Source organism: Corvus kubaryi, unplaced genomic scaffold, assembly GCF_017639235.1.
Source record: "Corvus kubaryi isolate FWS band 111438036 unplaced genomic scaffold, C.kubaryi_AGA036_p1.0 37308, whole genome shotgun sequence".
Lineage (NCBI taxonomy): Eukaryota > Metazoa > Chordata > Aves > Passeriformes > Corvidae > Corvus > Corvus kubaryi.
In genome coordinates, this window is record NW_024581096.1 from 4,670,605 (window position 1) to 4,697,563 (window position 26,959).

Genomic DNA, 26,959 nt, shown 5'->3' on the forward strand with positions numbered 1-26,959 from the left:
TATAATTACTTAGTTTAGTTATCTAGTAGTTATTATCATAAATATGCATTATTAGTTTTTATCTTTCATATTTCTAATATATTTACTCAAAATATCATAATTCAGGACTATAGTTTTATAAATATAAAGGTATAAGAGCTACAAGGAATGGAAATGGTTGTGTTTGTGTCACTTCATGTAATAAAATTTACATTGTTAATACACAAGTAGTATATATAGTACAGCCTTATCAATTTAACTAGAAAATCTATATTGTGATAAAGGCATGAGTCACAGAAGCAGAGGTCTGACTGTGTTTCCCAGGACTAGTCAGCCAGCATTGGTGTATAATACAAAATATCAGTCCTTTCTCGTTGTCTTTGACAGTCCACTGGCTCCAACCTGAGCTGCTGCGTGAAGGGGTTGCCATTCTGCACAGTGCCTATGGCACAGTCACCTTCAGGGGAGTTTGCACAGGAGATTTCTTGCAACTGGTGCCTCTTGCAAGCATCCTGGATATTCTCATGCTGCAACACCTCTGGTGTCAATGGTGTTTTGAAAGACAACAGCACAATAGCATTTTGCTACCTTTCAGAATCAAGCTCTTAGAAAAACACTCCTGGTTTTTCTTAAAGGATTAACACTTACACATTTATTTAGAAAAAGAAAAAAAAGAAAATCCTGTAAAAGAATATTGTTGATACAGTGAACTTTGGAAAATAATGAGCACATATATGATTTCTGTACATTTTTCCCTCCACCAGTTCTTTCCTGTGAAGATTTTTAAATCTAGAACGGGATTAACAATTAACATGAGCATCCTAGAAGATTCAGTTTTTAATCTGGATGTTGAATATTTATCCTCTGTTGCACAATCAGAGGTAGGAAGGCAGTAACAGAGGCAATGAAGTTTGCTGGACCTTGTGTGTGAAAAAGTCAAGATACTAAAGATGTCAGGCTGCCATATTTTTGTTACCTGATTATAATTTACAGGGTAAGGACTAACTTGTTCCAGCCAAAGTCTGACAACAGTAAATATTTTAGTATTGGAAGAATTTACTAGTTGCAGCTAATCAACTTTTTAAAATGGGATTTTTCAGTATTTCTGAAAATGTTTGAGTCCACACTCTGATATTTTAGATTGTTGGCATTGCTGATTTAATAACAAGAAAGACAAGCCTCATTTTTCATTGTCATTACCACTGTACCAGTAAAGAGCTCCAGGCCTAGGCTAGGGCTTGTACTGATAAGCTGTAGCTGCTGGTTTGTGTCTCAAAGAGGTTTTTATTACTATTAGAATGTAAAGAAAGAAGGCTATAGATGGGTAGATTCAGAAGAAAGGAATGATGGAATTATGATGGAAAAAACCACTTTGATGGCATTATTTGGCATGAGAAGCAGTTGACCCAAAACAGCAGCAGTCTTCATTTTTAGCAGTTTTAGATGCATCACAGCAATGGGAACATAGGGGCATAATTTAAATGAGAATGGGGTAGCTTTGCTAAAATATAGACAATATGTTGCATGTGTGAAACTGCAGTAGAACTGCAAATGTCACAGTTTAAAGGCAAAGGCACCAAATAAGTAATGTCCCACAGCTGACTCAGGAAGGAGATCAGAAGACACCTTGTAAAGTACTTAAACCCTAATGCAAATAACTAGTTTTTGGCACACTAGAAAAGAGTAACCGTAAGAGGGGTGTCATGAATAATGTGGATATACAGAGACTGAACAAGTTAGGGAGACCAGGTCTATATTCATGTTTTCACGAAGTTTAAAAAATATTTTGTTATCTGTTTTCCTGGTGGAGGTTATGACTTCGGTCATGCCAATTGCCAGATCCTGCTGCCACGAAGCACCTGCTGGGTATATTCCTACTCAAGCCCTGAAATTTTTTCTAAGAAGTATCTAATAAATATGTTTCTTTGTACCTTAATGATGCTTTTGTTACTTTTACTGGAATTGCACTGATGTTTACAGCTCTCCTACTGATCAGGTTAACACATGTAATGGCTCATAAGAGGAGCTATTTATTTTCTAGATTTGCCTGTGCAAGCCTGAACTATTAGGTTCTGCAAATCAATGCTAACAACATGAGAAGAAAAAGCAATAGGCTGTAAAACATAAAGTAAGTTACACTTAATCGATATAAACAATAAAATCTAGGGTCTTTTTGGCAATATTCTGAGAAAAATTAGAAAGGCCATGCCTCATGGTTAGCCAGGTGTACAATTTAAAGTTCTTTGGTGACTTTGTTTAAAGATAATAATGGATAGGGCTGTGCTGTTATTAAATGGTTCTGACTTCAAATTCAAGGAAACTCTTAAGAATAAAACTACAAGTTTAATATTTATTTGTGACTTCTGATAGTTAAATACAGGAATTCCTTGTAAATCATTATGTGTAATGTGTAAATCATTATGTTTTTCATCATTTCCAGTAAGAGAAATAATAGCAAAATAGGGTATGAAATAAAAGTGAAGTATACAGGTTTTGTAAGTATATTCAGTGAAATAATGAAATAGCTCAGGAAATGTTCAACAATAAAAAACCATTAGGCATCCATGAAGGTTGTTATAGAGCATTTTTTAAAGGTCACACTTGCGTTTAACTTGGTGATAAGAGAATAAACTACTTCTCATAGGTACTTTATCTGAACATCAAAAACACAACTGGAAAGAAACCATAAAATCAATAACATCCTTTTATTTCATTGACATTATGTGCATAGAGCTACATTAACTGTACCAAAAATATCCCTTTTGTGTCAGTGAGTTCCAACACACAAAGAAGAAGAAAAAAATGAATATATTGCCACTTACAGAGTAATTGCTTAAGAAAAGTAATAAACATCCTGCCCTGGGTACTGCATTTTATTTTATTTTATTTTATTTTATTTATTTTATTTGGAAGACACAGTCCTTTCTTGTGGACTTTGGACAAATATGCTTCACTTTTCTGTACCTTGTTTTCTTTGGGCCTGACATCAGACTGCAAGATGACATCACTGCAAAGCACTAATTTAAATTTTATTAGTAGTGCTTTACATTTGTTTACATTTGAACTTGGCATTTTCTTTGAAGTCTATTGACAGCTATTATCCCTTACTCTTTCAACCTTCTTACCAGACGATGTTGGCTGATATTATTATTTACCTCATTAGTGTTGTAATAGTTGTTGTGGGATTTTAAATTTTAATTACATTGCAGTATGCACTGCTCTGTTAGGAATCTTTCACACAATGAAGGAGTCACATAGAATCAGAAAAAGTACATTCGTTGTATATTTTATCTTTGTTTAATTATCATCTGACTAAAAATTTTTTTAAAAAATCTGTGAAAACAGTAATTTGAGCATCACCTGGCTGGAGTGCAGGACCTTGAAGAATAGTTCATACTTCTTTGGTGAGAATTTGTATTTCAGTCTTTCATCAAAAAAAAGGTTAAATAATGAAAGTTAAAATCCTTTTTAAAGGATATTCATAACTGAGGCAAAGGGGAAATTAATGTTAAACTCAGGTATACACTATTCATCGACGTTTATGGAGATTTGTAATAAACCTTTAAGTAAAGGAGGCTTATATAGACAATGCTCATGGTGGAATTTTGGGGATGGTGCTGTGCAGGGCCAGGAGTAGGACTTGATGATCCTTTCCAGCTCAGCTTATTCTATCCTTCTGTGATTCTGATTTAGAAAGACATGGCAGGGCAGACTGAATTTACATGTGCAGATGCTTCTGGTCTCAAATTTTTAAATGATAGTGTGGAACACAGGTTTGTTTCTTCGTAACATCTCACCACTGACTGGCTTCATGCACATTTTTGCTGTGAATGTCATGAATCTGGGTGAGTGGTTCTCAATGTTTATGCACAGTAGAGACTTTAATAGAGTGCCCTTACACCAGTGTATTTACAGTGATTAAAAATGCTAATCTGGGCAGATTGTGAAGTGCTTCTCAACGGGTAGTGTCAAGTAGAGTACTGCAGTGAAATGCTTTGTAGTTTATAGGTAGGGAATATAAACCAATGTCTATGTAAAAAGTGGAAAGAAAACAAAGTAAGAAAATTCTAAACTCAGTGCTGAATTTTGGGAGCAACTTAGAGTTGTTAAAGATACTAGCTGAATTATTTGCATCTAAAATAGTAAACAGAAATAATCTGAATTATTTTGAATCATGAATAAGCCAAAACTGCTCTCATTTATCTTAAAGTAGGAGAGAAAATATGAGTGAAGGGAAAATTAACCTTAGTCTTTTTCACGACATCACCGAATGTGAGGATCTAAGCACATACCCCATTGCTGCACTCATTTGTGGGAGTAATGATATCAGATACAGTGGTACTAAGCTCATCATGACAACCTTTTCCTTTTGGGTGTCTGTTGTCTGTAAATTTCCAAAACCATTTCAAATATGAGCTACTAATCCCATGGAATGTGCTTTAGCTATGTGTTAGGACTGAATAATTTGGGAATTTGCTGTAGGATGATAGAAGTTTCTATCTCCAGTTATGTAATCCAGGACCAGTTTCAGTAGGTAGGAACTTCATTTGTGATGGATTAGGTGAATACAATCCCTGGTTCCAATAAACACTTTTGTTTTGGCCTTGACCTTCACTGTTGAGTACAGTGTGCCTGCTTAAGTGATGTGTTATAAAATACCATCTTATATTTAAATGTAAAACAAAGTGTAGCAAACATTAGGAATTTTGCTGAAGCAAGTTTAATCTATTTCTTGTGGAATGATAGTTTAGAATTAAAAAGGAATATTACAGAACTATCTGTTTTCTTGCACTGAAAATTTCTCCATGGAACAATGGAGAGCAAGATTCCTTTAGCAACACACTTCTTTCAGCATATTCCTCCTGCGTCACATTGTGGCTACATAGCCCAAGCATCTCAGAACTTCTGTTGTGTTGACGATGTTGATTATCATGTTAAACAACATGGCAACAATGTGGTTTTTTTGCTTAGCCCAAAATTTGCTTTTTTTTCTGACCTGGTGCAGGACTCATGGCCGATGACTGTATTGTAAGTCACTAACTGCACTTGTACCAACAAATTGTTAACTTTGTTAGCACACAGGCACCCACAAGTATATCATATTCCATCTGAATGCTAGGGAGATTGCATTTCTTCTCACATTCTCTTCCATCATGAATTCCCTCCTCCACTTAACTGTTTTGCTAACAGCAAAGTTTTTCTTATGCTAAGAAAGCAGATTTTTTTTTTTTAATTTGGTTCCCTAGCAGATTCAACTGGAAATTTCCTATATTTTTATTTATTGCAGCAGATATAAATGGAACAGGTGCTCCCTTCCGAAGCATAACATTTTGCTCTTTTGGGTACACTGAAGACCGTCGTTCAAGTACCTCAGCTCTTGGTGGTGCAGTATTAGTGGAACACTTGAATTAGACATATCTTTTATTTTCTCTGAGAGCTTGCCATCACTACTATATTAACTTAAGCTGAAAGTCACATTTTGTCCCAAAATTATTCTTGTGTAACTGGTGGTGCGAGTCAAACTGTGCCCCAAAATGATTCTTGTTTTATGAAGAAAAAATAGAAGATTTTGAAGGTGACAGGGTACCTATGCACCATTTTTAATCACATTACCTCTGGATAAGTGTGATTCCTAGGTGGAATCCTGAGCTGAATTTCAGAGATCTGCCTTCTGGTCACAGTTATGGATGAGCAAGGCATGTGGTGTAGACTTCATAACTTATTTTCCCTCTCTGTGCCTCTCCATTGGAATACAGATACTTTAAGTCGTGGACTGTGTCTTAATGGAATGTTCTGCAGTAAGTAAGAGTAGAAGTTGAGTTTTTAACTTCTTTAGCATTACTGTAGTGTGTATAATTAATCCAGCTTAAACCAACTAATGACCAAACATCTGTATAAATGTACAAGTCCATAAAAAGAACTATATTTATTTGATTTTTTCATGTAATGTAATTAATATTTCTCATTGCCTCACTTATTTCTCTATAGTATAACAAAAAGTCATTAGATAGGCACCATAAGTTTATCTAAACTGAATTTTTAGCTATTATTCTTGCTTGCAAAGAGCTATACTGATAACACCAGTGAGCAGATAAATGCTACTCTTATTTGAAATCTTACTCCAAAACATTGAATATTTTTTCCACTTGATCTTCTTCTGTAAGGAATTATAGAATTTTTGGCTGGGTTCTTTCCATGTGACAATACTCCACATGTTAAGGATGGGGAGCTGGAAGGCATGATGACGATGCTTGCCAAGGATAATTGGTTTCTACTATGTGGAGCAGCTCAAATATTGTATTACGGCATGTAATTTGGGTGTTCATATTGCTGTAGTTCAAACCATTTCATTAGCCTGCAGCAGCAAGCTGAGCTTCCTTTGGGCTGTCTCCTTACATATTTATTAAACATGCTACATGCAGCACTTGAGAAAGGGGTTGTCATTTCCAGCTATGGACAGAGTTCTCTTTGGAATAGAAAGAAATTAATCTGAGTCTTTTTCTTTCCATTTTTTTTTCTAATGACTATCATGTTCTGCCAATCATTCTTGTGGCTTTCTGTTAAATCTAAAAACCTCTTTGCTAGCACATGGAGGTAGAGGGCAAGAGTAGTTGTGGAGCTCTGTGTGGATTGATAAAAGAATTGTTAGATCCTTATATACATGCTATTTATGAAACTTTAGCAGTGTTCTGAAAAGCAGGCTTGGGCCAGTTCAGATTTGTCATCTGTAACACGTAGGGACATTAGAGATCTTTGGTCAGTTGAATCTGTCTTGTTTTCTTGTCTTCAAGCACTTTTTATGTGCTTCTCCTACTCTTTATCTATACATACTCATTTAGACTGTGCTCTGATATTTTTCTCCTTCAGTGTGAAGGAATGGGAGAGATTGAAGGTTCATTTCTCCTCATCCACAAGGAAAAGCTCAAAGACTTTAAGCTACTTAGGTCTTCACCTATCCACAGTCAGAGCGAAGATCATCTGAATCCCAGAAGAAGTTGAGTTGTCCTCAGAGTTTTACAGGACAGAATTTCTGTAGGAATAATTCTGGTTGGACAGGGCTCTAAACAACCTGATCTAGTTGAAGTTGACTTTGTTCAGTGCAAGGGGTTTGGACTAGACAACTTTTAAAAGATCCCTTCCAACTCAAACTACTCCATGATGCTATGAAACCATGAAGCGTCTCTGGTAGGAGGTAAAAAATGCACAGCTCTGATGACTGAAAGGTGCATGTGGTCTGACTTCACTGAACCAGACGTGAGGAGGAAATCAGATTGTCTGATTTTGTACACGACACGTACCATCCTGCTGTGAGCGCTGCAGCACACAGGACACCAGCACAGCCTCATCCTGTGACTGTACATGTTAGACGCACCAGGGTGGCCCAAGCTGCAGTTCACCAGCTTCCTTTGCCTGGCAGGCAGGGCCATCAGCACTCAACCAAGCTCAGGGACTGTTCTTTCTCTTTGAGAAACAAATGCTGTGTTGACAATGAATTGTTTTAAGGTTTGTGCTATTATGAGATAACTTTGTAGATGATGTAAAACACTCATTTTTGCCTTTCACATTTCATTACCTCGACCACTTGTCCAGTCTCACCAGAACACATGGTTTGTCCCGTTTGCTTGACTAACTTTACAGATTAATCTTCTTACTCATGAGTTCGAATTCATTTGTATAAACAAATGTAAGTTACAGGCCACATCCTCACCTACAGTAAATCACTGTGCCACTATTAAAATCTGATATCTACCTATTGGCTAAGATGTAGCCATTTAATTTCTGTATGCTTTCCTTTGCAGAGATGTACTGTGTTTTATTGGATAAGATGTTAAAACTATACCCCTGTGCACAAAACATTCTCCTTGCCTTAAAAAAAGTGACCTTTACACAGGACCAAATGGGATCTAAATCAGAACACTCTTCCATATTTAATGTTAAAACAGGCTGCGAAACCCATTAGGAAGCAATCTAGAGTCCTACAACAGTTGTGTCGCAGAGGTTAAGAGAGCTTACCTAATAATCAAAGCCTGATTTAGTGTTTCTTATGGAAGAGAACTAGCTTGCTATGTGTTTGTTTCTAATGACTACACATTCCTTTTAAAATAATCAATTTTTAATGGATTCTGGTCACTAGCAGTGTTTCTCAGGACTCAGAATTGGGCCCAATCCTGTTCATCCTGATGATCTGAATTAAGGGATTGAGTGTACCCTCAGTAAGTTTGTGGACCACACCAAGTTAGCTGGTAGTATTGGAAGGCTTTGCAGAGGGGTTTGGAGAGGTGAGATAAATGGGCTGAGACTGACAGTATGAGGTTCAACAAGGCCAAGCGCTGGGTCTTGGTCTTGGGTTACAACAACCCCAGGCAGCACCACAGGCTGGAGTAGAGTGTCTGGAAAGCCGCCAAGTGGAAAAGGACCTGAGGGTGGCTGAACACGAGCCAGTGTGTGTGCCCTGGTAGCCAAGAAGGCCAATGGCATCCTGGCCTGGATCAGCAATGGTCTGGCCAGCAGGACCAGGGCAGGGATTGTCCCCCTGTACTGGGCACTGGTGAGGCCACACCTTAAGAAAATCAAAAAAGAAAACACAACCACCACTGTCATTTTACAACCTCTTTTCGTCACTCCTGACAACTCTGTGGAGTGACTCCTCAGTGAAATTCTGATTTGTTGCAGTCAGTGGGACTTTTGCACAAAAATTCATTGGAGCTGGGGCTTTAACTGCTGTTCTTTTCCTGTTGAAAAGTTTTATGATCTAATGACTATTTTCCAGTTTATAACGTTTTCCCTTTTGGAAAATTCATTGTCTCATTCTGGAGTCTGACCAAGTTGAGCATCTCTTCTTGTTGTTTAGCTTATCTTATTCTTTTTCAATTAGCTCTTATATTATTAATTGAATTTTGTTATCTACCACAATGACTTCCAAAACAATGAAAGAATATGTTCATCACAACTATATTTGGTATTTTTTAACTCCTCACGTGGGGGTCTTGCCTCTAGCAGGTACAGCAAACTTGATGTATATGCTGCTGGACACTAGTGCCCACCAAACCTGCTCTATCAATCCTCCCCTCAACTAGACAGGGAGACAAAAAATAACAAAAGGGTCATGGGTTGAGATAAGGCCAGAAAGAGATAAGTCACTGGCTACCATCACAGGCAAAACAGACTTGACTTGGGAAAATTAGTTTAACAATCAGATCAAAGTAGGATAATGAGAATTAAAACCCAAATCTTAAAATCTTAAAATCACCCTCCCCCCTTGTTCCCTACTTCCTGTGCTTAACTTTTTTCCCAGTTTTCTCTACCTCTTCCCCTCCAGTGTTGCAGGGGAGTGGGGAATGGAGGTTATGGTTAGTTCCTCACACATTGTTTCTGTCACTGCTTCTTCCTCAAGAGAGGACTCTTTCCCCTGCTCCATCATGGGGTCTCTCCCACGGGAGACAGTTCTCTGTGAACTTCCCCAGTGTGAGCCCTTCCCACTGTCTGCAGTTCTTCACAAGCTGCTCCAGCATAGGTTGCTTCCATGGGGTGCAGCCCTTCAGGTACAGCCTGCTCCAGTGTGGATCCCCCACAGAGCCATAGGTCCTGCCAGGACCCTACTCCAGCACAGGCTTCTAATGGGGTCACAGCCTCCTCTCAGGCATCCACCTGCTCCAGCACGGGTCTCTTCCACGGGCTGCAGGTGGATCTCTGCATCCCCAGGGACCTCCACGGGCTGCAGGGCTGCAGCTGCCTCACCATGGTCTGCACCACAGGCTTCAGGGGAACCTCAGCTCTGGCACCTGGAGCACCTCCTGTTCCTCCTTCTGCACTGACCTTGGTGTCTGCAGGGCTGTTCGTCCCACATATCCTCACCCCACTCTTATCTGGCCACAGTTTGCTTCTGCACAGTAAGTTTTTTCCTCTCAAATACATTATCCCAGAGGCATTGCTGCTGTACCTGACAGGCTCAGACTTGACCAGTGGTATGTCTGTCCTGGAGTTGTCTGGCATTGGATGTTTCAGACATGGAGGAATTTTCTGGCAGCTTCTCACAGAACCCACCCCTGTGGCCCCCCTGCTACCAAAACCTGGACAAGCAAACCCAAGAGATACTTCTTCTAAGGACCTCTAGCACAAGTCTTTGTTTCACTGGTTCCCAGTAGAGACTAAGCAGGTTGAAATGAAAGGATCAATGTGTTTTCCCTGGAACTTTCACTTCCTCTTACTTTTGGACATACGCTACTGATCTATCTGATTTTCACAAACTGAATAAGCTTCCTTTGCAATTAAAAGGATGCTGTGAATTTGCGTTGTCTTCACTGGGAGGAGCACATCAGACATCAGTGATGCTATGTTTTTATTGTATTTTGTATGTTCTTTGTACCCCAACGGTTCTTCCCTACCTTCCCCACTTCTACTCCCAGTTGGTCTGCCCCAGATCAAAGCTGCTTCCCCGGTGCTCCCACATATGGTTATCCCCTCCCTTTGTTCTGGCTCCTTCCCTATCAATCACCCAAACCCCTCCCTGAGTTCTGGATTGTTCTGTGCCTGTCACCCAAGCCCTCCCTAATTACCCTTATATGGTCCCCATCAATCCCCCGAGATCCTGCCCCCTCGGATACCTCCCGTCTTGGAAATCCCCTAAACCTCGAGGCCCTATTGGGGCCCACCAAGACCATTGGAGCAGATGTGAGTCTGTCCCTCCTGTGTCCCTCCCCCCTAATCCACTTATTGGTCCCTAGTTGGGTTACTCCCCTTGTTCACCCCCCCTTTGTAAGGCGTGGTTGCTGTGGAGCTGTTGCTTGTCCTCCGTGGATATCCTTCAATAAACTTTGCAAGCCTCCTTGCTACTTTCTATGCTCTCCCTAGTCGGGGCTGCTGACAGCTACACCGCCTGGAGCTTCAGCTTCCCCTGGGCAGAGCTGAACTCCAGAGGAGCAGCTTTAAGGCCTAGAGCCTTCGGCTGCTCCCCACTCTTGCTGCACACCACAGGTGCTGGCTGGGTTGAGAAGTGAGCGGTCACTGCGACACCCCCGAAAGAATTTGAAAGATGTGTATTTTGCTTGAGTGGACTGATTTCACCAGTAACATGCAGAGGAGCTCTGCTCCAATCAGCTGCTGATGTTCTAATTCTTCAGAAGAAAAGTGTTGGCCCCCAGATCTCAGGACATTTTATTTTGATTTTAAAATGCCGTCACTGGAAATGTTTAAGTCCACCCATGATTTTTGTTACTAGGACTAAAACACTTATTCATTTTTTCCCCTTCTTTAAAAAAAAAGTTTTGGATTACTTCCATAGTTCAGTTTTGTGTTTTATATTTTAAATAGCATATTTTTTAAATTCCTGTTTTGATTTTTACTTATTATATTTTCTGCCTTTTATATTGTCCTGTGGTTTGACAAAAAGCAAAATGAGAGGAAAAATGATACTGGTCATTTGCAGGCTTAGAAGGGGAGAAACTTCCTATTCATCCATATCAGAAGAACATGAACAGAAAAAAACTAGGGGAGAAGACCCAGAGCTTTTTATGTATTTCTGCTGTCAGATCCTGAATAGGTCTCTTGAGTACTACTAGAATAATATGTTGAATATTATTACTATTTATACTAAAACAAAGGAGATTATAAAAACATTTATGACAATAGTAAAAATTCTGTTAGAATTACCTAACTAAAACCAATAAGTTTATCGACTGTCTTAGTTTTATAACCTGCAAGCAAAAATATCATTCACTTCTTCAGCACTGTCACAGAGAAGTATGGAATTTTACAAGAGATGGAGGAGATATCTGTAGAGTTTTGTAGAGTAAGGGTCTGATTCAGCACATAATTCACTGGGAATAATCCATCAAGAGTATCCATTTAGACAAGAATTTCATGTTTCGCCATTGTTGTTAGCAGGACATGAGAGTCCAGTGATAAGGAGTGTGCTGCTAACCCAAGGCTGATTCAAACATCACTTGACCTGGGAACAAAGCGTTAAAAACTAAATAAATACTGAAGCTAAAAGAGATGTTTATGAGTTGCCTCTTGTTCTTAGTTTAGGGAAGAGTGCAAAAGTGTAGCCTATCTGTGCCATGTAAATACAACCCAGCTAATTGTGTGTGAAGGGAAGAACAGTTTCACAAAAAGAAAGGAAACTTCATTCATACTACTGCCCTTTCTGCTGCTTTCAGGAATGAAGATGATTGAAGTTGTGTGTTTTGTATTTTTCCTTCTGCTTTGTTGGAAAGAAAGCATTCCTCCTGCTACAAAACTGGGGCAGGGCTGAGAACTTTGCTCTCTCCTGCAGTCTCTGAGGTTCTGAGATAAAGCCTGTCTCTGCTCACTCTTGCCATCAGTTAAGCTAGTTTATCTTGACAATATCATGCATCTCTGCTTCAAATTAGAGTTACCACCAAAAACAGTCGGACATTTCAGAATGCTTTCCTTAGGAAATAGGTGTGTATTACCAACAGCCACCGATTAACTTTTGAAATCACTGACCACCGTCAGCTAAATCTGATAGGGAGGATTTATTAAATTCACTAAGTATAAACTATACAAAATGGGCAACTTCATTAAAAAGCCTGTTAACACTGTCTTTAAACAAACAAACAAACAAACAAGCAAACCCCACAACATGCAGTTTGAGCACATTTCTTATTAGACACCAGAGGAATTATATGGAGAATAGCTGTCATGGGTTAGCATAGCTACGGAAGTGATTTTCTTGCAAAGAGGTGCTTACAGCTTCCTCTATGACCTAACAGAACCTATCAACTGGCTAGTTTGAATATTGACAATTTTTTAAGCCACTTAAGGAGCTTGACACACCTCTGTGATCCACATTTAAGAATGGACAAGTCCTGGGAAAGCTATCTCTTGCTTCCAGCCTTGGGACAGGTAACTGGGGGGGGGCCCGTGCAGCCCAGGACACAGCCATCCTGTCCCGGCCAGGACACAGCCATCCTGGAGCCGTGCAGCCCTGTTCCACCCGCAGCCCCTGCAGCCCTGCTCCGTGCAGGCAGCGGCCCGCTTCACACCCCCCCTCCAGTGTGGCCAAGATCCAGCTGAAGCTGCCCCGCTGCCCGGCAAAGATCTTGTGACCAACAGCGATAAGCAAAATTCCAGCTGCAAGGCCTGGGTGAGATTAACCCTTTTAGTGCTGTAAGTTCCCTCCAGAACAGATGAAGCCTGCAGACATTAATCCTCTTCTGAGTCTGAGGAAGAGGGAAGGTGAAGAAAACACCATAGAGACACCAAAGTCAGTGAAGAAGGAAGAGCTGAAACCCTGAGGGAGGAGAAAGAGGAGATGCTTAGAAGCTGAAGTTCTGTTGTAAAGCTATGGTGGTGATGGACTATTATATATCAGAGTACCTGTTGTAATTTCATGAAAGCATGGGGCATAGAGCGTTCAAACTGTACTTGGGAGCAAAAGCACCTGTGCTGGAATAAGCAAATGATTGTAATTGTGAGCGAAAGTACCTGTACTGAAATAAGCAAATGCTGAAGCAGCTGTAATTTAATGAGAAGTTTGAACAGGGAGAGAGGGACGTGATGAGGACTCTTGCTCGAAATCGGAAGGAGAAGACCTCTGTTCCTAGAGATGCTCCCAGAGATAGTCCTAGAGATGAAGATGATGAGGACCCTTTTTCTCCCAGGGAAGGGGGAGGGCCTCTATTCCTAGAGATGAAGATGATCCCAGAGATAGGTGAAGAGAACCTTTGCTTCTGAACAGCTCATCCTTAAAATGGTACCCCAGTAGCTCAAGACTGGACCCTCGAAAGCAGTTGTGGGAAAAGCTGCAAGTCGGGGGAAGGGACTCTCACATGCGAGCAGAGAACCAGCCTGGGTGGCTGTCTCGTTGTGATACTGAAGCCATGAGAGAACTTCTTGTGGAGATGTCTCCATAGCATGAGCAAGAGAGACTCCTCTCCCTAAGTGAACTGAAAAAGGTTGTTATAGAAGTGGTAAACTGACTGAAAATCTCAAGGGTTTTCTTTTTACATTGTCAGTGGGAGATGGGAGAAAGGTGGGGGGAAGGAGAAGTGTTCTGAAGGTGTGGTCTGACTTTTTTTCCTCTTTCTTTTATAAACTTCTGTTAATAAACTTCTTTATATTCTTCTAAGTTTTGTGCCTGCTTTGCTTTCTCCTAATTCTTATCTTACAGAAGGTAAATAAGTAAGTAATGAATATTTTGGACCAAACCACTACACTCTAATTGGTGTTTCCGCCCGGTTACAAACTGAACCCGCTACAATAGCCAAAGTGAACATATAATTCTTGGAAAGCTCTCCTCCAGTTTTCCCACTTTATCAGACACCAGGAATTCTGCCCAGGTTTTTTTTTGGCAAAGACCAATTATGATTTTTTAAACTTCAGCACTTATATTTTTTTTATGTAGTGTCAGCTCAGTCTGCACCATTGGGTGTCAGGAAGTTCAACAGTCAAGTCAACCACGCAAAGACACACAAGCTTAAGGACAGACTTTATTTGCTTTGGTACTTACAGATAACTTTATTTTATTCTGCAGTGATATCAGAATATGTATTTGTAAAGTTTCTGAAGAACTCTCAAAACCAAACAGGGATAATAAAATTCTTTCCTAGATGGGACTCCCAATATTCACATTTCAGCTTGATCTAAGCAAGTTCCAGTTGATAATAAAGATTTTGTTACAGAACAGAGTTTCTAGGTTTTGGAGCTATAGGCATCTCAGGAAAAATCAACAGTAATCTGCTTAAAAGTGAAGCTGATTTTTTTTTTGACAAACACTTGAGCTTGTCCTTTGTGTTCTGATCATACGTCATAAGACAGTAGAAAAACAAAACTGAGTCTATTTAATAGTGAAATTTTAAACATTTACATTTAGTGATTTGTATTTCGTATTTTCATCAAAACATCCATAATAATATATATGAGATGAGCTCTTCTGCAAAGTCCTGATGGGGACAGTGTAATATTCTTTGATCCCTTCTAGTAGGGACAAATACTATTACAAAATTACAAAGATGACAGGATGGCCATTTGAGCCACCCACTTTTTTAAAAAATGGCTTTTATTTTTTCAATTGCTAATTCAATCACAGAATCACAGAATTGTTGAAGCTGGAAGGGACTTCTACAGGCTACTAAGTCCAATCCCCCTGCTCAGGCAGTGCCAGCTAGAGCAGGTTGCCCAGATTATGTCCTGATGGCTTGTGAAGATTTACAAGCACAGAGACTCCACAGAACAACCTGTTCCAGTGCTCAGTCACCCTCACTGTAAAAGTTTTGCAGTGTTTGGAGGGAACGTCCTGTAGTTTAGTTTATGCATGTTGCCTCTAATTTTGTTCTACTTTGAAAATCTTTCATTTCTCTCCTTATGTTTAATCTACAGCAGTATGCTTCTTGGAAAGAAACTGGTTTACAGCTACAGGGGAAAATGATTCAAGGATATACCCTCTCAACTAGAAGAACTATTTTTTGTATGATACAAAAAATAGGGTAAGAAAGCAACTAGAGTAATTAATCTGTTATTGAACTCCTTGTCCACAAGGGAATAGAACTGACACAATTCTCCCACAACTGTTGGGAGAAAAAGAGTTAAAAAAGAAACAGACCTTTTCTCAAAATACAGTTGGTTCATGAAAAGAAAGCAATAAAAATACATGAAAGGACATTGTGCTACTTGAAAATCAAGAATTTCCCTCTTTTTCTTCATTTTGGGCAAGGTTGATTGCTTGATGAAAGAGTTTACTTCTTTTCACCAGTGATTAAGTGACAGTGATCCTTCTGGCAAATTCTTACAGGCAGCGGATTAAGGAATGCATTAGTACGTTAACAAATTGGTCATAGGGGAAAGGAGCACTGGATATGGAGGAGTGGTAATAGAAGAACATTCTTTTGGCCTTGCTGGATATTTGATAATAGCGAAGAGTGTATTTAAACATTCACACTGCGAAATTTTGATGTGGTCTGTCATTGAGGCCGTAAATTATTTAAATATGGTGTCTGTACTGAATGCATGTTTTTCCACTTGGCTTCAATTGAAGATACTTTTCTGATATTCTGAATTTCTATGGCACCTCAAGACTGTTTGTTTAGATGAATTTGCAAATACTTCATACAGAAATTCTTCTAGACTTTGGGGAAAATTATATCAGTATGAGTAACTCTGTTCCAAATCTTTTTTCCAAGAAATACATAAAATGATTACAGAAAAAAAAGCCAGAACAAGTTAGCAGTCCCACACAGAGAAACTGAACCACATAGTGAGCGCGTAATGATACAGTTCTTTATTTATGGGAATCAAAAGTGTTTTATTTACTCTAAACTAACTGTAATAGGCCTGTTCCAAGAGCCCAACAACTTCTTCCTAGATATTTGCAGTGTTCCTGTTACCTGGTTTCATAACAGTATAAACACATATTTTTCATCCTTTTGCCCTTGACATAGAGTCTTAGTACGCAGAGATATTGTCACATGAGATATTTGTTTTTTCTAAGACCATGAGAGAAATAAAAACTGTTTCAGGAAAAAAGCCCATTTTTTTTCCTAGATCCTCATTTAATGTGTATTTCGTTTGTACAACTCTTTATGCACTCCTTTTATATTATGTAACTATAATCAAGTATTTTGACAAGTTGTGCATAACTGGAATTTATCATTTTCCTCCTATAATAGCCTGAAAGTTTCTACTTTCTCTGTTCAAGGAGATAAGGCAGCTTTCACAGCCTAAGGCTATGTGCTATTCGTAAAAAGCAGTATGTCCTTGTCATTTGGACACAGTCTCTGTATGTGTAAGGCTACTAACAGGTACAAGGAATTTTTCTTTACTACAGTAGAAACACAGAGACATTCCTAGCATGGAAAAAAGAGTGTTCTGACTGGGAGAGTGGGACCATAAAAACACTTGCTGAGAAACCTTCTGCAGTTGAGTGGTTTTTCCAGGTGTTCATTCTAAAACCTGATCAAGAGTATTTTGGTTTACCTGTGATTGTGGAGAGATGTGCACAAAGTTGTAGATGTTACACAAAAATATCTTTCATAATTACATTTTATCAACAGTGAGACGTGAACACTCTATGAAGATAGCGTTTTAAGTCACAATATGTGTGATTTTCTCAGTAAGATATTAATAAAAAAAAAGTAGGAGAATGGATGTTATTTCTGTGCTGAATAAGAGCTAACATGGTTATAATTAATAGAAACTGTCAATATTGACTAAATATATCAGTCACTCCAATTTTAGGCCATCAGTTAACATTCTAAGTATGAATATCCTCATTTACAGAAAAAAAATCTTAATTTGAACCTCTGAGGATTTTTTTTGAAATGGTAATTGTAAGAGAAACTGAAAATCTTGGTTCTGCAATTCTGTTGCTTCAAACTTCAAGCTTACAGTAGGCTGAAGAGTATAAAAGGACGGTCAGAAAATTCGGGGATGATGTCCAGGGTCTGAATCTCACAGATGATCATAGAATCATAAAATGCTTTGGGTTGGAAGATCATCTGCTTCCAAACCCCTTGCCATGGGCAAGGCCACCTTTTACCAGGCCAGGTTGCTCAGAGCTCCATCCAGCCTGGCCTTGAACACTTCCAGGGATTGGACATCCACCACTTTCCTGGGCCACCTGTTCCAGGGCCTTACCACCCTCACAGTAGAGACCTCCTCCCAATATCTAATCTAAACCTACTCTCTTTCAGTTTGAAGCCATTCCCTCTTGTCCTACATGTGCTTGTAAAAAGTGTCTCTCCATCTTCTTTGTTGGTTCCCTTCAGGTACTGGAAAGGCACAATTAGGTCACCCCAAAGCCTTCTGTTTTTCAGGCTAAATTCTCCCAACTCTCTCAGTCTTTCCACACAGGAGAGGTACTCCTTCCCTTTGATCATGCTTGTGGCCTCCTCTGGACTTGCTCTAGCTCCTGTGCTGGGACCCCAGAGCTGGGTGCAGCACTGCAGGTGAGGTCTCAGCAGAGCAGAGCAGAGGGGCAGAATCCCCTCCCTCCCCTGCTGCCCACACTCCTCTGGATGCAGCCCAGGACACGTTTGGCTCTCTGGGCTGTGAGTGCCCATGGCTGGGTCATGTCCAGCCTCTCACCCACCAGCACCCCCAAGTCCTTCTCAGCAGTCCTTCTCCCTGCTCTCAGTCTGTTCATGCCCAGCCTGTATTCATACCAGGGTTTGCCCTGACCCTGGTGCAGCACCAGCACTTGGTCTATTAAATCGCATGGAGTTCCCACAGGCCACATGTTCCCAGCTTGTCCAGGTCCCTCTGGATGACATCCCATCCTTCAGATGTGCAGCACCACTCAGCTTGGGGTCATCTTCAGATTTGCTGAGGGTGCACTCGATCCCTTTGTCTATGTCACTGATGAAGACATTAAATAACACTGGTCCCAGTACAGACCCCTGAGGGCACCACGTGTCACTGGTGTCCATTGGGACTCTGAGCCCTTGACCACAACCCTCTGGATGTGACCATCCAATCAATTTCTTATCCATCTAACAGTCCACTCCTCAAATCCATCTCTCTCCAATTTAGAGAGAAGGATGTTGTGAGGGACCATGTCAAAGGCTTTACGGAAGTCCAGGACATCCACAGCCCTTCCCTTGTCTGCTCATGTTGTCAGTCCACCATGGAAGGCCACTGGGTTGGTCAGGCAGGACTTGCCCTTGGTGCATCTGTGCTGGCTGTCTCAAATAACCTCCCTGTCCTGCATGTGCCCTAGCACAGCTTCTAGGAGGATCTGTTCCATGATCTTCCCAGGCACAGAAGTGACCCTGACAGGTCAGTAGCTCCCAGGGTACTCCTATCTATCCTTTTTAAAGATGGGTAGTATGTTTCCCCTTTTCCAGCCACCTGGGACTTCACCTGACTGCCATGACTTTTCAAATATCATGGAGAGTGTCTTGGCAGCTACATCAGCCCTTTCCCTCAGGACTGTGGATATATCCCATTGGGTCCCCTGGACTTACATATGTTAGGGTTCCTTAGGTGGTCACAAACCTGATCTTCCTTGCCATGAACTTTGCTATCCCAGTCCCCATCCATCTGTCCATCTCTCAAGAGGTGTAGAAAGAGAGAAATTAAGACTGTGGCAGATTTGTTGAGTACCTCAGCTTGCTTTTCATCTGTTGTTACCAGTTTATTTTTAACATTGTTTATCAGAGGGTGCACACCTTCTTTGACCTTCCTTTTCTGGTTAGGTCTTCAGTTCATTTAGAATAGCCTGGAGGTTTTCAGAGCTTCTTCCAGCAGCCTGCAGCTCCAAAAGACAGTACACATGCCAAGACTATCTGGATCACATCACTGCTCAGCAGAGTGCTTGTCTTCATTCCAAGACACTCCCATTTTAAGGCAACACAGTGGTCAAAGCCCTTTGCTGTGTGCTTGCTGAGTCAACTCTTTTCCAGTCTCTTTGCATCGCTTAGATGATCTCAACTGATTGGACAATAATGAAGAATCTGTACTTATTTTTTGATTCTGCTGTTCTGAAATTCATCAAAATACTGAAAAGATTAGTACAAATACACTTGAGCGTTTTTCTACTTGGGTAGAAAAGTGTGGTATTGCTTTTTGTTCTCCAGGAATAGCAGAATAACATATATGAAAATCATGACAAACCATTACGTAGAGTGGACACTCTACATAAGTATTGCCATATAGTAATTTTTTCCCTTCAAAATTTTTGAACAGAAATTGTTCCCAAATAACGATATGAATTAAAGTGGAGCCATCTATGGTGTTTTGTTAGGCGCTGTGCTAAGAATCAAGTCTTTTATAGACACAGACAGTAGAACACTCCTTAAAAAAATAGCTGTGCAGTGCCAAATGATTATGCTAGAGCTTTTTCTTTCTGTTAGCCTTTCATTTGTTGTTTTTTTTTCTATGTACCATACTGAAAGCTACATATATAGGAATTGCTTGTAATCTGTAAACTGAAAAGAGAACACTTGCTGTCACTTCCTTTTTTTTAAAAGCATATACAAAATAACATGCAAATTCTTAAAGCAGCTGGTGTTAAAATGTACTTCTCTTCCTCTTATTAAAGCCTAATGAGACATAAAAAGAACCTTTGACATTTCAAGATGCCTCTCATTTACAGAAGTTAATCTGTCTTAGGACTTTATCGTCTGGGTGGGGAAGCTTGATCATGTGTCTAAAACAAAAAAACTGATTAGTAGATCAGTCCTGGATCTAATTACAGGGTGCTATCTTAGAGGTAACAGAGAAGTCAGAAACAGTGTTGTGAGGCTCTCAAAGCTGCACAGCTGATAATTATTCTTTTATTCTTAGCTTAGTGGCACCGGAGTGTTATACTTGAAAAGCTGTTAACCTCAACATTTTCCACCACATTGTATAACAACAAAAGTGTGGGCCAAATTTAGAGCTTTGGTACTGTTCAGAAAAAAGCTTTCCTACGGTTGTTCTGCCCTTCAGAACTGCAGGTGTGCTTGTTTGATGGGTACTTTGCCATCATTTAGAAAACCTTTTATTTCCATTTAAGATTGGTCTGACAGCTCTGAGTTCTGAGAATTTTCAGGAGGTGCCAAGTCTAGCAAGTCTTAAGCCTAGCATTGGCCATCAGAATTTTACTTAGTCTGAGTGGTCAGTTGGGTCCCCACAGCAGTCACAGACTCTTGAAGTGTGGCAGTCTGAAGTGGGAGATCGTGAGAAGCATCCTAAGGGTGAGGAACTTCCTTGTGAGTGATGGATTCTGCTTTCTAATGTGCTTTGAGGTGTACTGGGAAGGTGAATAGTAGATAAATATTCCTGAATGCAAGGTGCCATTGGTAATATATATATATATTTCCTAAATAAATAGCAAACTGAGCATTTTATTAGTTTTACCTAAATATTGTATCCCTTGAATTTATTTTGTGGTTTTCATACTTCTTGGGGAAAAAAAGTCATCTGAATACTTTCTTAAGTATTAGAAAGGATGGTTTTGTTAAGAAAAACATGGTTCCTAGTATCTGATTTTCAAGAATTGCTGTTGGGCAGGCTGCAGGCTAGCTGAAAAATAGCATCATACAAATTTGTTTTACTGTGTTCAAGAACTAGTGAGCTGTGATGTCTGTTGTATTATAGAAGTCATGGATTCTCTTTTGATAGATAAACAGGCTGGAAATCCTAACTTTATTGGCCAGGAAATTCCTTTGAATGAGATAGCATTTCTAGTAAGTATGCATCTGAATGACAGTGTTTACAGTTTAATGGGGATGTTTTTTTGTTGAGTGTTGGTTAATGTGTTTACTGAAGTGGCCAGCACTGCAAAATTTTCTTTAAATGGTTCTGCCAATTAATCTCAATTCAAACTTCCTGCATTACCTTTTTCCAGATGTAAGTGAACATTATTCAAAATCATGGGATGTTTTTGCAATAGCCACAAGCGTGTGAAGTTTAAAAGTTGTGAGGGTACTTGAAGCTTCTGAGCATGTGCTTAGAAACATAAAAGATACAAGTCTAGTATCCAGGATGTTGTAAAGTAATGCACTGGGCTATTTGGCAGTAGTCCATGCTGGAGTGTTTTATTTGAACAGGAGTTTTAGTTAATTTGTTTTCCTGATTTTTTGCTTGTCTGACATTTGAAAATAAGGTTAATTTGATGTGAAAAAGTTAAGGGAGATGTTATCGATGTGAAACTAGTCAAGGGAGATGTTATAGATGTCCATAACAAGCCGACCAAAGAAACATTTCTCTACCTTGGAGTCAAGTTTACATGTATGTAGCTGATCTAGATGTGTCTACACCAGCAGTTTCAAAACTTGATGTTTCAGATACACAGCTTGGAATACTAAAACTCACTCAGCTCTGAGTTCAATGTGGAGAAGCTTTCTTGTGTTCAGATCTACATTGGAATAAAAAAGAGCTGGGCTTGGTAGGTGAGGCTTGCACTCTGCATATAGGATTATTTTTCTGAAATTATTTGCATAGTGACAGATTTCCTGTTATTGGGGAGTTGTTGAAGAAGGGTATGTCTTCCTGTCTGTAACTGAAACTTCTGCTAGACAGTTAGTTCCAATTGAATATTTAGCAATTTTGGTTAAACTGTGGTTTCCATACCATTATTGGGTTAATTGCCCATATTGTGTTCCTGTGTCCAGTTCCAAAACTTTTTCATTGGTTCTTTTGTGCTTACAGCCAACATGCAATACTTTGTGCCGGTTCTAGCACACACACACAGGCTCTGGCTTAGAACAAACACGACTGCAGTTATCTGAGCACTCCTTTGACAGCTGGTGCTTCGGCGGGCCATCGCTGTTCGGAACACTCACATGTGCTCTTACACCTTTCCCCGCGCTTCTCTAAAGGTTAACCCGTTAATTTCTGATGGTGCCGCGGTGGATAGGTAAGAGGGAGGACGGCTCGGCGCGGCTGCCGGCGGGGTGTGGGTGGGTGTGGGTGCCCTCAGCAGCCGTGCCTCCGCGCTTCCCGTGCCCCCCGCGCCGTGCTTGCCCTGCCGCGGGGCCGGGGCGCGGTGCCGAGCCGGACGCCTCCCTCGAGGGGGCGGCGCTGCGGGCGGCAGCGGCCCCAGGGCGGGCGGCGGAGCCGAGGCAAGGGGCGAGCCCGGCACGACCAAAGTTTCTTGCCCGCGCCGCCCCGGTGTCTCCGCAGAGCGCGGCCCCGCGGAGGGGCAGAGCCGCCGCCCGCGCCCGCAGAATGAGGGAGCAGCGCCCGTGTCCGGGCACCGGCCAGCGGAGGATGGGCGCGCTGGCGCTCCCCGTGAGCCCTGTTAAACGCTTGCGAACTGAGCGCGCTTTCCCCTGTCTTTTCGCAGAGGAGGCCTACCAAAAACTGGCTAGCGAGACCATGGAGGAGCTGGACTGGTGCCTGGACCAGCTGGAGACCCTGCAGACCAGACACTCCGTCAGTGAAATGGCCTCGAACAAGGTAGGAGCCCGGGGGCTCGGCCCCGCCGCCCCGCTCCGCCCTGCGGGCCGGGGGTCGCGGCAGCCGGGGCTGCGCAGGGTCAGGGGCAGACGGAGGGGCCAGGGCGCTGGAGCGACCCCGGGCGGAGAAACTTGCCGTGGGCAAGCAGTGTCCGCACGCGGGTTTGGGAGCGGGAGCGGCTTCCGTTGTGGCTTTTTGCACCAGTCTTTTAAATTTCAGGGCAAGTTGTGAAAGTGGTGCAGGTCTTGTAAAGCTACACTGTTTTCTTGTGTGTGTCAGTTTAAAAACAAAAAGAGATTGTTCACGGCTGCTGGCAATAATCTCTTTAGTTGCTCCTTCTTTTCACAGAACCCCTTACAGAATTAGGGATCTTTCCTAGAAACGGTGTAGAAAGTAGCATGAAAGGTGATAAAGATAGTTCTTGAGCCCAGGGGAGCTGTATGGTGCTTTCTATTTGTAAACAGTGATGATGACAGCTCTCATAACGCTATTTGTTATGAAAGAACACGCTCTCGACCAAAGTGCCATCACAGTAGACACCTACATCCAGAGGTGTGCTTCTGCAACAGAGTGCGCACTTCCTTCTCATCCTGGAAGCTGAGGATTCGCATTATCTGGAAACTCTGTGCCGGGGTCTGCTATGGTCTGTATGTGCTTTGGTTTTGCAATTTGAAATTTCCACATCCTTCATTCATAAGTAAACTTTCTTTCCTGATTTTGGTTTGCAAAGAATGTGCAGGTACATTTCTGGAGTTCGTTTTTTTAAGGTGAATTAATAAAGCTGCTGTTACTTCAAAATTGATTTTTATATTTTTCATCAACTGAATACTTGAGCAGCAACATGTACAATTAGAAATAAGATGAAAGCTTTAATTGAATAGGCTAGTTTTCCATCTCTTATATCTGCAAAAGCAGCTGATGATATTTTAGCACCTTTTAATCATTTCAGTTGTAATTAATAATTTTTTTAAGCTGGCAAATAGTTATTTTGAGTCAGCCTATGCTTTCTTAATATTCTACTGTCTTGCTTTGACTGCTCTTACCAAGTATCTGCTGTTTGTTACTGCCTGTTTTTAAGTTGCTGTTCAAGTGTGCCTGCATGTCAGATATGATTGTGCATGTCAGTACTATTACACTTGTGCAGTTTAATCCCACAGTGTAATATCCCCTGTGCTTTTCTTGGCTTTAGAGACTCTTAGCACCAATTCGATCACTGTTTTAGGAGTTACCTGCCTGGCATTACGCTATTCTCAGAACTGCATTTTCAGTTTTTATTGCAGCTGAAAGATCTTGTTACTCAGTACCTATTGTTTATGCATTGCTAAGTTACAAAGTCAAGAGTTTCTGAGGCTGTTTCAGCACTATATGAATCTAGAGACTTTGTTTCCAAAGGGAGTGAGATCAGACCCACACACACAACGTGGTCTTTCCTTGCTAACCAGTTTGAACACCTGTTGGTTTCCTGGCTTGTCATGTCTGTATAACCATTCTTTCACAAAATGCTTCATTTTTTTCAAGTATTTATTTCTTAACTCCTTATAGTATATAAGATATGCAGTCTATTTGATGAACAGTGAGGGCAAGTTGTTTCTAGAATAAGGTAAAATTAATTGCAAATCAATGCTTTTTAAGTTTTGCCATGTATAGTCAGATTTTTACAGAAAGAGAACATTTTTAAAATAAAATTTGACAAATTGTGTGCATTTATAAGTAGATTCAGAGGTGCTACTGTGTTTGATACTATGTTTTGTTTGTATTTGTTTGAATTAGTAAGCATTTTCACCTCGTTTTTTTGAAATCTACCCCCTTGTACAAACTTGTGTCATCTTTCGGTGTTCACTTGGCAGTTTTTTGTTTTGTTTGTTAAGAAATTAAAAAATGAAACCCAGAAGCTAAATCTATGCCACTAACCATCATGTGAACAATCTTCAATATAAACCAGCAAGCCCATACAATAGTGTGAGGAAAAATTAGTGCAGGAGGATTTTTACTTCAGGTGTACAGCAGGTTGTTCTAAAGAATCATTTTACTTCTGATTACTGAAATGTATCCAGCATTTATACAATACCTCCTATTGCAATATAACTGCAAACTGTGATCTCTCAGTGGGGCATATAGGTAAATTATACTATTTTAGCTTATTGAGAAACTGAAGTAGAAAAGCTTTGCTCAAGGCTGAGAACATAGACTTCAGTACAGAAATGAACATGCAAGAGTACTCTGTCCTCTGTCTGAAGAGTAGGTCCTGTAAAATCAGATGAGAAAATCAGAAAAAGGAATGTTGTTGAGACAGAAGAACATAGTTTCTCACTTATCTCTTTACTTTTCTATGGGTTTCTCGAAGAACTAACCCACAAGACTGACTCATTGTTGGTGTGGGTTTTTTCCCCTGGACTTTCAACTATTTCCCTTGCTTATTTCTCTCCCCTTTATTTTGTATGTAACAGCATTTTCATCATTATTATTTTTCCTTTTTTATGTGAACACATGCAAGACATAAGGGGTGGCATAAGAATTGTACTCTGCACTAGGTAAGAACTTTTGCCCCTTGAGGAAAGGCTGCCATAGTAGAGGAAAAAAAAAAAACCAAAACAGGGTGGAAGCAGTATTTTGTGTCCTGAATGCTTGGAGGAGTCCAGGGAGTGAGTCTTATCTCCCTCCCACTGTCCCTCTCTGTGCAGTGAGTTGACAGCCTGAACTGTTGGCTTCATCTGTTTGGAATCCCTTTGCTGTTGTAGTGCTTGCGTAGGACTAGCATTAGCGTATCCCAGTTCAGGGGTATTTATTTTGTTTAGATGCCCCTCTTTCTCAATTAACAGTAGTCTATGACGTGCCAGCTCACAGCTTTGGATGACAGAAAGTGGAATGACGCAGATCCATAAGAAGATCCTTCTTCTCCCTGCTTAAAATTGATTAAAGCAGTAGTGACAGGGTGCTATCCACGACCTCTGGGTGAGCCCCGGCATGTTGTGGGACTGTGTTACCCAAAATCTTTGAGAACATGCTGTAGGTCTGTTCTGGAGAAAGCCAGCTATAATGCTTGGCTGCCTACATTACATCAGTATGACTGTAATAGCCAGATGATTTCCCTTTTCCCAGCCTGTGATACAAAGATTTCCAAATGCCTGCAGCCATTGCATGTGAAGTAACTGATGGATCTCTGGTGCACCCACAGACATAGTTTGGAAATCAGCGTGATTTCCAAAGGACATAGTATGTAGTTGTATTGTCACTTGTCATTGTGTTGTTATGAATTTTACAGTACTTGGTGTTTACTTAAATTGCTACCTTCTGAAATTGGGTACTAGCAAGAGAAAACCAGCTTTTTGAAAGCACAGGAAGTTTGTCATCTTTGTCCTCCTTTAGAAACCCTTTAAAGCCTTGAAAGGCTCCAAAGCAAAAAAAAAAAATGTATAAGAAGCACCATGAATTTGGAAAATTGACGAAAATGTCTTTCGTTTTTGGAGAACTATGTCTGATTTTCTGTATCATGTACCGTTAATATTGCCTAACGTCAGTAGACTGTAGTATTGTTGTGTTTTTCTGAGTAATGCTTTCTTGAACAGATATAAATTAGTTTTAGGAAATAGTTTACACATCTGGGTCATTAATGATAGGATCCCAAGGAATAGTTAGATGTCTCTATTTAACTGTTCTGATTTCCACAGATGATAACCGATATCACTTCTTGCTAAACTGAATTGTGAGTAATATGTCCTTAAAAAAAATGGGGTTTAGGAGGCTACTAGCTTGTTAATTGTGATTTCAAACTTTAGATTCAGCTACTTTGATGCACATATACAAGCAAATGATATTTTTAAGATTTCCAAGTAGCAGACTGATGATTTTTTTCTTTTTTTCTTTTTAATAGTTTTTTTTTTTAATAAGTAGCACCCTGTTCTTTTTATTTCTGCTAAATGAGATTAAAGCAAAATTTAATAGATTTTAAGTTCTCTGGGAGAAGAACTGTCTTCTTCTAGTATGCAGTTTGGCACTATGTAGTTTATGGTCCTCATTCTGGATCTGAGAGTTATTCTGTGATAGACAATACACAAATTAAAAATTCCAGTAATAAAGATGTAGCAACTGCTTTCTCTTAGACAGCGTTATTTGTAGATTAGTCAAATGTGGAGGAATA

General features: G+C 40.3%; 1 protein-coding gene across 7 annotated transcripts in view; it reads left to right on the forward strand.

Annotated features, from left to right (window-relative positions):
• Positions 1–26,959, forward strand: part of PDE4D (phosphodiesterase 4D) — a 551,221-nt gene that overhangs the window by 481,072 nt on the left and 43,190 nt on the right. For all 7 annotated transcript variants that reach the window (XM_042028299.1, XM_042028298.1, XM_042028303.1 and 4 more), the window contains one exon: positions 22,709–22,821. In XM_042028299.1, coding sequence (XP_041884233.1) covers positions 22,709–22,821 — 113 coding nt within the window. The remainder of the gene's footprint in view (positions 1–22,708; positions 22,822–26,959) is intronic.